Source organism: Channa argus, chromosome 20 (assembly GCF_033026475.1).
Source record: "Channa argus isolate prfri chromosome 20, Channa argus male v1.0, whole genome shotgun sequence".
Taxonomy (NCBI): Eukaryota; Metazoa; Chordata; class Actinopteri; order Anabantiformes; family Channidae; genus Channa; species Channa argus.
The window spans coordinates 10111187-10124476 of NC_090216.1; the positions used below are offsets into that span (position 1 = coordinate 10111187).

The window sequence follows — 13290 nt, forward strand, 5'->3', positions numbered from 1 at the left end:
GAAGTTTTGTCACTTCAACTATTTGTTTTACTGACACAATTTACGCACAAAGACTCTTTTGTTGTTGTTGTAAAGCAAAGAGTGATCCATTAGACCAACCGTAACACACTAGTAGAAGTGGGAATCCCAGGAAAAAGGCAATATTTTAGAAACTGCTGGATAGAAGTAAACTGATAACTATGTGAAACCATACTCACCTTACAAAGGAAGGGACATGTTCTGTTTAATTGTAAATTTGTGTCCACTTCATCACATCTTGTTTTCCAGTTTTCTAACCTATAGACCTCATTTCTGAATGTAACATTTCTTAACTTGTTGAATCTGAAACAAACCTTATTTATTTTATTGTGAAGCCCTGGTTGGCATCGATCTGTTTATGTATAATTTCCTGTAAGTACTTTTAAATATGGTTAATTTATTTCAGTATGACAGAGAATAATCTCTAGTGCCCTAACTTTGCTCAAACCTATTTAAAGATGTTTTTGTAAAATATTTAGTATTGTATTCTTATTTCTGGCATGTTATCCTGCACTACACAGCAGCATCGCTAATGCCTTTTAACTTTGTTTTCATACATGCAGACAATTTCAAAATGTTTTGGTTTTGGTGTATTCGTATCCACTGAATTTGATGTGTGTTTGCTGACTATAGGCTACTGTTTCTGGGGTATGTGCAGTAGGCAGTACCTTTACCATCCACACTATCTGTGTAATGATGTGGTTATCAAGTGAACATTCATCTATTTACTTGAATTTTTAAATGGATGCCAATTGGTGAGATTCTCATAACAGGATCACAATAAAAAATAAAATAAAATAAAAAACTAACTTGTGGTCTGTGTTCCTTCAGCATTGGTGGAAACCTTTACTTCAATTCTGTGCAAAAGTACATTTTTAATTACTAAAGTTTTTTCATTTATGCTAGCAACTATTTCTAAGCAGTGAAAAGGTAAATATTGTCCTTTTTAGCCATAGTTGCTGTATGATTATACGAAAATACACAAATTTACGCAGTTCTTCATAAATGATCAGTGACAGGGCCCTACTGTGTCTGCTGGTCTAGCTCCTCCCTCCATGTGATAGAACGGTCAGGGGCTTTGTTTGCAAGTCAACTCACAGCTCCGTCAAAGATTTAGTTCAACGTCTACAAATTTCATTCATAACACATTACAACCATTGTAACGAGTGCAGTACCTTAGGTTGGATGGTGCTAATGTATCAGGCTTGTTTGGTTGCATCAGCATCACCAGCTTTGGCGTCATAGTTCAGACTGAACCTACACTGCTGCTCTGGTCATCAGGCAACTTGCTGTGAATTTGAAAAACCACACAATCTGGAATAACCACCAAGGAAGCTGCAGCACCAGCCCATAAGACAAATCTGTAATTGAAAAATGTCAGCCAGAAATTATTTGTGTGAAAGTTACTTTATGTCATAAAGGAGTCTGTGTCTCAAAGTCATTATTGGTCTCAACAGCTCTTCACCATTATGGTTTCAATGAATCCTTAAGTTATTACTTCTATATATTGTTTAATAACAAATAATTTATGCACAATTTCAGATGCTGGGACACTGTGGTACAACACAAAGTGAAATTATGGGCAACTGATAACAATAAATGCTTTAAGTATCTGTAAAATCTTTCCTGTGAATCCGTATTTTTTATGCACAGTATCTGCTCAAACTTAAAAACCTATAACCCAGATTTCTGAGTTATTTTATCAAATTCCCAGTAGAAGTCATGGTGTTTGACAATTGTAACCTGGGAAACCCGTGTAAACAGAGGGGTTGAGCAGTAAGCGCTCACATTTCAAACACAGTAGCAGCATAAATCTGTTTATGAGTATGTTACACAGTTATGAGTTTTGGTGGGGATTACTATTCAAAGTAGTATCAGTGACAAATATTACTTATTGAAAACATGTAACATGGGGCTAAAATCAGGTGAACTGCTACAGTGTCTGCCCAGCTTGACATAGTGCTGAGCTAACGTTGTGTTCCGTCGCTTACAATAGGATTTAACAACAGACCAAAATAGCTCCCACCCAGAACAATCTATGAAAACAAAGTTACACAAAATTGTTTACTAACCATTTACAAATGTCCCCTTGCGTTAGAAAATTATATAACGTTCTGCAGGTGCCTCAAGACGAAACAAGTTAAAGGGTTAAAAATCGGATTCATTGATTGAATAAATGTGCTTATGTCTCCTATTCTGCTGCTGAACCCATGTTTTTGGTGTCCTCAGAAGAGTTCTCTGTAACCAAGGAAACACAAATACCCACCATTGTAGGCCACGGTATAGGTGATGCTGACATCCAGGTTTCCGTGTCAGGGCTTGGACGTCACAGAGGCCGCAAAAAGCTACACGGCCACCCACACAGGGCTTCTTCTAGCTTCCTGAAATACAGACATTTTCAGATCTGCCAGGAAACATGATCTGATTGTTATTTCAGCTATTAAATTAACACACATATTCAGGAGACTTCTAAGACATACGGCAACTTGTTCAAAAGAGGTATGACGTGAGCTTTAACCTTTTCCCTCTGAGGGGCCAGAGCCTGAACCTGACAGTCATTGTGTGTTACGTTTGGTCGTCAATATGAAGAATCAATCTAAATGAAGTTTGAATTTAGCCCTTTTTAACGTTATTCGAGCTAGTAATCAAAACTTTTCGTGCCTGTGTCAAAGATTAATGAGCTGTCGTCAGTCTGTCTTCTCTCCCAATAAAGCACACTGCACTCAGCAATCAGTGACATTATCAGCTTATTTGGCTCATTTGCCTGAGACAGTAACAGCAACTTAGACGCGTAGGCCCCTTCCTTCCAGAGAGAGCTGAAAATAAGGCTGTCAGGTACAGTCCGCTAATTCCGAGCAATAAAGAACACTTTGTTTCAAATATCTCAACTGGCATGACACCCTCCTTTGAGTTCCTTAATGCAAATTATGCAGTCATCAAATTAAATGAGTTTTAGAACTTAGTAATTCTGCAGCTTAATGGCCCAGGTTCATTGCAACTTCTAATAAACCAAATCACTGTGATGTGGTTCACAATTGAAAAGTTCTCCCACCGGGTAGTGAACTTTGATAGGTTCTTGTGAGTGGAATTTCTTCGGGAAACAGTGGAATAATAAAAATAGTAATCATTAAAAAAATAATCTCCCTTGTTTCAAACTGTATCAATTTAATTAAAAGAAAATTATAAATGTCACTCAATGCCACCCAAGAAGATCAAGGATATTCAAAAATGTGTATCTTTTTGCATTTGTTATTACTGCGTATAACATTCTCGTGTTTCAAATATAGCTCTGATATTGAATAAAGTACTGCCTTATTATTTACTTTGAGCAGGAGAAACAAATATTGGTGGGTGGTGGTGTTTGGTCTCAACAAACAACTGCTCCCGGACAATAAAACAAAACAAAACAAAACAAAACTATGTCACATTACCTCTTTAAAAACATGACTTGTCATTTCTATGCTTCAGTTTTTATGCAGCGTAATGAACAAGATATAACGTGTTAATTAATGAGCTTTGGGTCTTTAATTTGTGTCACTTTTCCAGTTTTTGTATTACTTGAAGCTCAAAACCTGATGGCTTTAGATTGTACCCCAGTACACAGATAAAGCTGTAGTATCAATCACTCTAAGTCACAGCAAGAAAGCAAATAAACAAAACTGTTTTTTTGGAAATAACCATAAAAAAAGATAATGAAGGACAATGTACTGAATCTGCAAATGTTTGCCAGAAGAACACAATAAGAAGAGACGTTAACTCAGATTCAATTTAGCCAAATCCCACATTTCAATGGATGAAATAGTCTTTTATTTGGATAAAGTTTGCCAAGCAACCTGACAAAGATAAAAAGGCAAGTGTCAACAATACAAGATCTATGTGTCGATGAAAAGTGTCAGGCAAAATTCAAGACGATTCGCACCAGTAGCTGTTATACTCAATGACACAAGTGCAGTTAAACGAGTTGCTTAAAGGGCCACAAAAAGTCCATAAACACGTTTCTTAAGGTCGATTCATTATCTATTAGCAAAGTAGAAATATAACAAGTCCTCTCAATCAAAGTTACGTTTTTTGTTGCAGCTCTGAGATTCTGACTGGAAAATTCAGAAGTTACAAAACAGACATTTTAATGAGTAAGCTGGAAAAATACCCAATTTGTTTCCACGTTACTTTCTGTGTGTTATCATCTGTCTCTGAGAAAATGAATTCTTTCAGTTGATTATGAGGAACCTTACGTCAAAAATGAAATTCAGTTTGAATACCAGAATATGCAAATGTGTACCAATCTTTTAATTCTATTTATTTTAATTGGACCGGAGCTTCCCCATTAATTCCACAACTACGGGGAAGAAATGACGTCTAAAGGTTTAATGATCTTGGCAAAAGTAGCGAGCACAGAGTCATCAGGATCAGAGTTTGGTCATGGGTATGTGAAGGCTGTTCCATGGGCCCATCCATAATTCCTCCTCATCTGACTGGGTTCTGTCACTTGGACACTCTGATGGCCCCCTCATAACAAGTCCGTAGTCGTCTTCATCATTACTCCCATCTACATTGGACTCTGTCTCACCTTCTCTCAACTCCCCTCCTATTGCTGTGACCTGAGGCTGCACGGAGCTGCTCGATGCCGCTTTGAGCAGGTTGGATTTAGGCTCCACACTTTCAGGTCCCATGTTGCTTTTGCTGGTTGACTCTAGAGAAATGCTGGATTGTCGAGTGTTGAACACATTGACTGTTTTATTGTTGTCAGAGTTAAAGAAAGAGGAAGTGGCCGTTCCTGAATTTTGAAAGTTGCGCAGGGTGCACCCAGCATCTCCTGCTGTTCTGGGGTTGTTCAGGGGTATGCTTTCCTCCAATGTGGCAGCCATTTTCTCTAGTTTTTTAAAGTGTTTGGCCAGCCGTGAGCTGAAGATGGGGGAGGTGAGTTTGTGATTGGTGCTTGTGGTGGTGTGTGTGTGCATGGGACCTGTGGTATTTACAGAGCGCCGGGTGCGAACGATGGAGCCATTCTGCGCCATGTAGATGCTGCCGTTAACGTTAGCGTGACTGTTGAGGCTGGGGGTTACACGACTGCGTTGGGTTTCTGCCATACTGTCTTCACCGGTGGAGCTGGTCTCGTAGTCTCGATCCAACACCAACTTGATCCGCCGTTTTCTACTGCCATGCTGGAAAAAAAAAACACATAAAAGAGGGAATAAAACCCCTGACAACATTGAAAACACAAAATTGCCTTAAAGGATCCTGTTCAAGCATAAGAAATATAAGGTGATTTTTTTGGCTCCATGGACTCGATTTACTCATTGGCTGTCTAGTGCCATTTGACAAAAGACTAGTGCTGCACCTTCTTCCTCAAAGAACTTCTTAAAATTGTAACTTAATTATGGTTTCACATTTCATTCCGACAAGTTGTATAACTTTAACATCCATACTCCTTTTCGAATCAGCCACAATGATGCCAAAAGAGCAGCCAGTTTCACACCAGCCTCAAAACCCTTAAAAAACTGCAAACATAGTAGTTTGGTTAGCGTTAGGCACAAAGCCATCAGGGCCAGATATACATTTGTTTACTAAATAAACAGTTAGGTGTTAGGTGAGAACATTATTTTGCTTCACTCCACCAGTTAAATATTTTTGCCACAGCCACAACGCATCACACCCACAAATATGAAGCTGAATTAAATGATGATTTAATAGATTCAATGTATTATGTACATTTAAGGTATCTCATATATTTTGTCACAGTAACATTTAGCAGCAGTTGTAACCAGGCAGATTTTCCTTGCATAACATGCATTTTTACTTTTTAAACTATTTTTTCTTATAACCATTTGGAGTTAAAAATGGTAAACGAGTTGCATAATTGATATTTCTAACACTGAACACTTTATGCACTTTAGTCTATGAACATCCACTTCATTATTATTTTCATTTTCATTTTAGTTTAAAACCTTTGAAATCCTTTTCCAAATGCTCCATCCTATTTTAAGGTATTTATTTCAAACAACCTAATTATTCATATTTTACAAGACGACAGAGAGTTTATATTAAGTTTGGAAATTGTATTCATCCTTGGTAATATTCCTTCTGTTTCAGTTTACATTTAGGACAAGTAAGTTTTGCCTTAATTCAGGCTTTATAAATTTGTGCTGGGACTTGCACCACTAGAGGTCAGGAGAGTCAACAGATTCAACCAGTGTAAATGAAAATGTAATTATGATCATTTTTATTACTTTCTACCTTAAAATGTACAAAATGGAGAAAACACTGTAGCACCTACACTTTAAACAAACAACACAGCAATATCAGGCCAGTGCGACAGTATTTACTCCAGAGTTTTCCTTCCACAGGATTACAAGCCTTTTTTTTTTTTTTTCTAATGGTGCCAAAATGTAAATATCATAGAAAGCTTTGAGGAAATGCTTTAATAAAACAACTTTGGAAATCTGCCCACACATCATGATGTGTGTGGTTGTACAGCCTCATCTTTGGTCAGAAAAAACACTACTGTGCTCGCATGCACACACACACACAAATCTTTTACCTGTTATTGCACAACATAAACCTCAGATTTTTTCCTACTTGACCTGAATAGTATGGAAGAAAGAATACATTCAGTCATAAAGAAAACATCTCTTTCCCCTGCAGATAACTGGCATTGTAGGCAGAACTGGCTGATACAAGCAGAATGACAGACAGAAAGAAATGACTGGTGGATAAAGAGCTTGAGCAAACCTTGTGCAACAAAGACAGGTCAGGGAAAAACAATCTTTGAGCGGCAGCAGAAATATAGGCTGCTCAAAGTGCAGTTTTCACAAAAGGAAAATGAGACAAGTCCGCTCAGAAGAAAAACTACAGAAGTAAAGCAGTAAAGCACTTCAAGAGAATCCGAGCTGTTATAGAGGAAGGCGAGACAGATGAGGAGCGAGAAGAGATAAGCTGATTGGAAAATGGGGATTAAAGATAGAATCTAAAAGCACAAAGCTATTGTAAGAGACACATTCAGGCAATTTAAACCCCTCTGAATATAAAACACACCAATCAAGGAAAAATAAGAGACTACAGAACTAAATTTCACTCAGGTAATGACTGCACATCCAATCCAGGCAATTTTACCAAGATCTTACTTAGTGGCAAAGACGTCAATATTTGAGGGCTCAGGCTTCATTTGCATTTCAATCAGCCGTCTCATTTTCATCTCCTTCGCTGCCACGGGCTTCGCACTTTTCCTCCCCCTCTGGATCTTCGGTGACGGGTGACAGGTTGTTTGGGGTGGCGATCGCTCCTGAGCTGATGTGTGATTGGCTGGAGGTCTGCCTCCTTGACAAGGACTTTAGTGATCCAGCACTTTTCACTTTGTCCTCATCCCCTGATTCCCCCTCTCCTTCACTCTCTCCCCCTATAGTTTTGTGTGATAAACCAGAGCGACTAGAAGTTTTGGGCCTTGAACTAGAAACTGTGGAACCTAAGTATATCAGACTTTTATCATCACTGCTACTTCTTCTAATTCTGCCAGTTGGGGATTGACTGCTCCTTTTTTGTCGGCTGCTCGTGCTTTCTCTCTTTAAGTTGGCACTACTACTTCTTTTACCACTCACAACACAGGCCTTTGAATGTTTTCTGCTTGACTCTTTCCTCTCATCCTCACTCTCTAACCCTGACTCCGAACCCTCTCCTTCCTCATCTGGGCTTCCACTTTCAGATACTCCTCCTGTGTCAGATGTTCCCTCTTCTTTATCTGGTGCTAAGTCTGTTTCTGTGTTCGATTCTTGCTCAGCTGTAACAGATGAGGTAATGCTGCTTGCATCTGAGAGACTAAATTCTGACTGAGATTCTTTGCTGCCACTTCCTGTTTCTGAGTCATAGTCATGAATTTTCTTTCCTCTCTTCCACCATCCCTCGGAGGATCCATCCTTCTTTGCTAACTCTGACTTTCTCTTCTCCACTCCTCTGTCTCTCTCAGACACTGATGCAGAAACACTCCTTTCTCCTACGGAGCTATAAATCTTCTTACTGTTCTCCTCTCCTCTGTCCCAGTGCTCTCTATCGCTCCACTGTATGTCTCCCACTCTGGCTGGTCCCTGGAGCCTTCTGGCGAGTGAGATAAGACTGAGAGCTTCGTTCGGCTTTTGTTTCACCGCCGGGGGTTTGCTGGCTTCAACAGACATCTGGAAATAACTCCCATCGATGACCATGCTGCAGTTCGGGCCTAAAGACCGGACAGAAGACAACAAGCCAGGGAGCTCTCCCCTATGCTCTGGCCTGACGCCTTCTCCACCCCCAAAAGCATTTCTTATCCCACTGTTTGTTACGCCAACTTCTTCACTTCTACCCCATGTTTCCATTTCTGCCCTACCTCCTTTCCCTGTTTCTTCATCTCTTCCTCCCCTTTTGTTTGCTGTCTTTTCTGCCTCCATTCGCTCGAACTCATTCCTCACTCTTTCCCCCCCATCTCTACCAACATCCTCCTTTTCCATTGGTCCAATCCTGGCTTTGCTCCACGGTGGGTGGATAGCAGGAGGCTTTCCAGAGGTTTTATTACTAGAGGACAACAGTGTGCTCACTTTCATCACGGTTTTCAAGCTGGCGGCTGCACTACAGCTCTTGGATGTCGTGTTTACAATTATAGCTCCCTCAGAAAGCTGCTTTTTGTCCACCTCACTTTTCGAAGGTCCCGAGGTCATTCTTGGGGGCAGAATAGTTGGAGGATGGGGCTGGAAGTAAGAAGGTTGTGTGGCTAATCTGCCTCCTTGAAACTGTCTCTTTACCTATTATCATAATGATATTAGCCCAGATTGAAAAAAGACAAAAAAAGAACAAATAAGACAAACATACAACATAAAAGATAAAAGATTTTACTAAATTTCACTAAAAACCCACACATATGTCATTGTATTCATTTTCAAAAAGAATGTACTATTTTTAAAATAGTGTATTACGGTATATAAGTATAATGCAAGAGAGAGTACTGTAAATGTCCTAGTCTGGATCAGGGATTTTGGAATGACACTTGTTTTATTTTTCGCTCACTTACACAAGTTTAACAGTACTGTTACTCTAAAAGGTAGTGGGTACACTAATCTAGCACTGGGACTAAATGGGTTTGGTTTTAATATGATCTGTAATATACATTCAGCAGGACAAAGCTAAATGTCTCCAAGGCAGCACAAGAGAGCTGTGGAGGAAGCAAATAAACTTAATAAGTTTGGGATGAAAACACTTAACGGCGAGACATGAAGCACATTTACTCTATATCATGGGTCACAGAACAATATGAGTGACAAATAAGCATTAAGTAACTTCAGGCAGCAGACGTGTTTCCGCTTCTAAACACGTTTGACCTGAGACTGGTCTCCACTCCCCTGACCCACAAAGCTGGCAACAACCTGGACCTCATTCCTACCCGGAACTGCAGCACAGACAACATCTTGGTCACTTCTTTGCATTTATCGGATCACTTCTTCATTCAGCTCACAGTCTTCATCCCTAGACCTTCACATTGATACAGATGCAGCCTTTCATCCTGTCAGGAAGACGACGGATCCAATCCTTTCCACTCTACTTCAAGGAAGTGCACCCACACTAATTGCAGCTATTACACAAATCATCAACACATCTCTCACAAGAGGCCCTTTTCAACCTCATTCAAGCAGGCCCAGATTACCTCAATGCTTCTTTTGACCCCTCCCTTCTGGGGAATTACAGACCCGTCTCTCTTCTTCCGTTTGTAGCCAATACCATAGAACGAGCAGTCTTCAATTAACTCTCAGACTTTATTTCCCAGAACAACCTCCTTGATGAAAGCCAGTCTGGCTTCAAGAGTGGTTACTCCACAGAAACTGCACTCCTCAAGGTCATCGAATCTCTGCGGGCTGTCACAGGTCAGTCTTCAGTCTTCTGTCATCTACTCGATCTATCTGAAGCCTTTGACACTGTGAACCATCAGATCCTCTTGTCTGCACTCTCTGACTTGGACATCTCTGGATCAGCTCTTGCTGATATTATTGGGACAAACCTTCAAGGTATCCTGGCAGGGGCATGTTTCTAACTCTCATATCCTTTCTACAGGTTTGCTGCAGGGCTGAGTTCTTGGTCCTCTGCTTTTTACCATCTATACTATACATCCCTGGGTTCTATCATCCACCCACAGGGCTTTTCCCTTTACCGCTATGCTGACAACACACAGCTCTTCCTGTCTTTTCCACAGGATGACTCCATTGTCTCGTCACACATTTCTGCCTGTCTCTTTGACATCTCATCGACATTGGATCTGCAGTGATTGTCCCCACTAAATTGGCCAGAATTCTGGCCAACTAAGCTTTACAGACCGGATGTTTCTAGAGCATGCAGATTTCCACTCTACAACATCTGAAAGATCAGACTGTACCTCACAGAATATACAACGCAACTTATTATGCAGGCGCTGGTCACATCTACTACAATGCCCTATTAATGGGGTTACCGGTAAGCACAATCAAACCCTTACAGATCATTAAAAAACGTCGACAGCACCTGCTTACCACAACTCCATCATTCAGGTCTACAATCCCTCCCGCTCTGCCAACGAACAACGTCTGGCTATCCCAGCACCGCACAGAATACAACAAACAAAACTCGTCAGCTCAGTGATCCCATGATGGTGGAACGAGCCACCAAATTCTGCACGCTTAGCAACCTCACTCCCAACATTCCAAAAACTCTTCTGTACCTTCCTATACTTGAATCTATCATAAAAGACTAAGCAAAAACAAACAAACCTGCATCTCATGAAACAGCAACACTTCTTTTTATAGAACTTTGACTATAAAGCTACTGTAAAATCACACCACCCACCCTGAAGAGATATACAGTATCCATCTTCATGCTCATCTAGCTAACCAGCTACAAGCTAAAGCTACAATTTTAATTGTAGTGTAGTGTTGTATAGAGAGTGGTATACATCTTCTCGAAAGCTCACCAATAATGCAAATAAGCATCACTACTAATATTAGCTTATTAACAAAATATCAGATCAGATATCTATCTAAGCTACCCATCTCTCCAGCCACATAACAGTGTAAAAATATGTAAAAACTCTACATGTAGATTCGTTTGTAACATTGCAAAGAAGTTTTGATGGATATCAAAGAATGTTTTTTTTTTTTTCTTTATCTGTGTTTACCTCTCCATCAGTCTCCTGCGGGCTGTAGTAGTAGCTGCCATCATCATCTACAACAACCTCTCCATACTCATCGTAGAGGCCGGATGGTGTGATCAACTTCCTGCGACTTCCATACTGAGGAAGGTCATACCTGGACAGATGGAGAGAGAAGATGGATGAAGAAAAGAAACCTTACAGTTTAGCAATAAACAATAGTAGGCTGTGCAGAGCACAAATGTGCAAATTCTCAGCTTTATTGCTGTTAATTCTTTAGGGTTAAATTTCTCACAACCAATGGCATGTGTAATAATAATTAAATAAATACACTGTAGCTGTCTTTTACAACAGCTTCAACCACTCACTAAAGAAGAGAAATCTACTTTACAAACAAATTTTGCACTTGGCTAAGGCTTATCCACAGCTACTTAAAGCAATAGCACACAGGGTAACATTGTGGTTCACTCCAATGATAAGCAGTGTCCAATGACTTGAGTAAGCAAAGCTGCCTTAGTCACAAAAAGAGCATTTTGTTGCCAGGAAACATTTTGTTAGCCGAAAACACTGAAATCGATTTTCCTCCCTTTTGACTCTGTTGCCGGAGCACTGCCTGGCTCCACCAGCCAAAAAACTCTGCTGTGTGGCACCACTTGGGCTGCATGCCCTGCAGCAAGCCAGTGGGTCAAAAACCAATCTTTTCAAATGCTATCCTGAAAACAATATGTCCTAGTGTGGTTAAAGTAACAAATCTCCTCTAAGTCCTTTGGCCTCGCTCTATAACAAAGTAGCAGATAAGTTGCTTTGTGTAATCACTTTGCTTATACTCCACTGGTGGCAGCAAAGTCATAAGCAAATTGCGGGCAGATAGACCAAAGCTGCATGTGCGTGAGAAAAAAGGGAAATAGGGGCGTGTTCATGCAAAAGAGTGAGAAACAATAGACAAATAAACAAAGGTTTTAAAGAAAAAAGCAGGTCAGTCATAACTGTTACACAAGTACGTGTACTTTGTTCTGTCATTATAGTACGGCCTCTGCAACCTTCCAATAAAATCTGCTTATGGGATTTCACAGATTTACAACCTGCAGAAGTGAACAGCACACACAATCAAACTACTGGAAGGCTAAAGCTGCACTTTTCTTTCTCCCTTGTGATTCTTTCCCCCCCCTATCTTTTTTTTGGCTTGGCAAACCTTTTCATGTTACCACTAGGGGGCAGTAAAGAATTGCAGTTTAAACTTCTCAGAATGAACAGAATTAATGTCAACAGTTGATCTATCTTTGTAGCTGCATGTGTGTGTGTCTGTGTGTGTGTGTGTGTGTGTGTGTGTATCCAACTGGGCCACTAGTCTGTTTCTGGTGGATTTTCAGCTGCTAAATGATTGTTTAATGATTAGCCCCTGGTAAAAAAAGCCAACACATGACAAAGGGCATTATTACTGTATGCTTTAAAACCATGAAGGACTGATCAAATAAACTGCCTTTTTGAAACAAAATATGAAATTTTATAATTAGCAAAATGAGTCCAGTGTTCAGGCACGATGAGTTTGGTTTTAAAAATTAAACATCAAAACATTTGAAGAACAGACATAAGAACATAACATTAAAACATATGAGTTTGTCCTTTCAGAACCAAAGAGTCAATATTTGGATGCAAGTTTTAAAGGGGAACTCAAACTATTTAACACAAAAAGTCATTTCAGCCACAGTATAATTTCTTCTGTGTCCAAGTGTGTATAAAGTCGGAAACAAGTGGTCATTTTCCACATAAGGGGGCTCTCGAGAAAAATGAAATTGAGCTGCATTATGGGAAGTGTAAGGCCAAATGTTTTTGAATCTTGACCAAGGACTAAACGTAATAGGCTGCTCTCAGCATCTGCTGCTTCTTTTAAAAAGGTGAGCTGTGGAGGCAGCAGACAGATGGTGATCCTATTTCAGGTGTATTTCTCGAGGAGACAGAGCTCCTATAGCATTAGAAAAGAAGTTGACACTTCACTTTTATAAGGAACTTTTATAATGTGTAATATGGTATGGGATCCTATCAGTCCAGCTGAAATGCTAAATTAGCCAGCTTATCTAATCTTATATACAAGAGAGTAGCAGACACTAGGGACACTCAGCTGATGTGTCAATGGACCCTTATGA

At 39.9% G+C, this 13290-nt stretch overlaps 1 protein-coding gene across 1 annotated transcript in view; it reads right to left on the minus strand.

Moving 5' to 3' along the window:
* Nucleotides 1-3462: 3462 nt before the first annotated feature.
* LOC137105966 (protocadherin-15-like) overlaps nt 3463-13290 on the minus strand; it is a 157045-nt gene continuing 147217 nt past the window's right edge. Inside the window, exons 39-40 of the mRNA XM_067488842.1 lie at nt 11174-11303; nt 3463-5180 (exon numbers count right to left, since the gene is read on the minus strand). Coding sequence (XP_067344943.1) covers nt 4425-5180; nt 11174-11303 — 886 coding nt within the window. The 3' untranslated portion in view covers nt 3463-4424. The remainder of the gene's footprint in view (nt 5181-11173; nt 11304-13290) is intronic.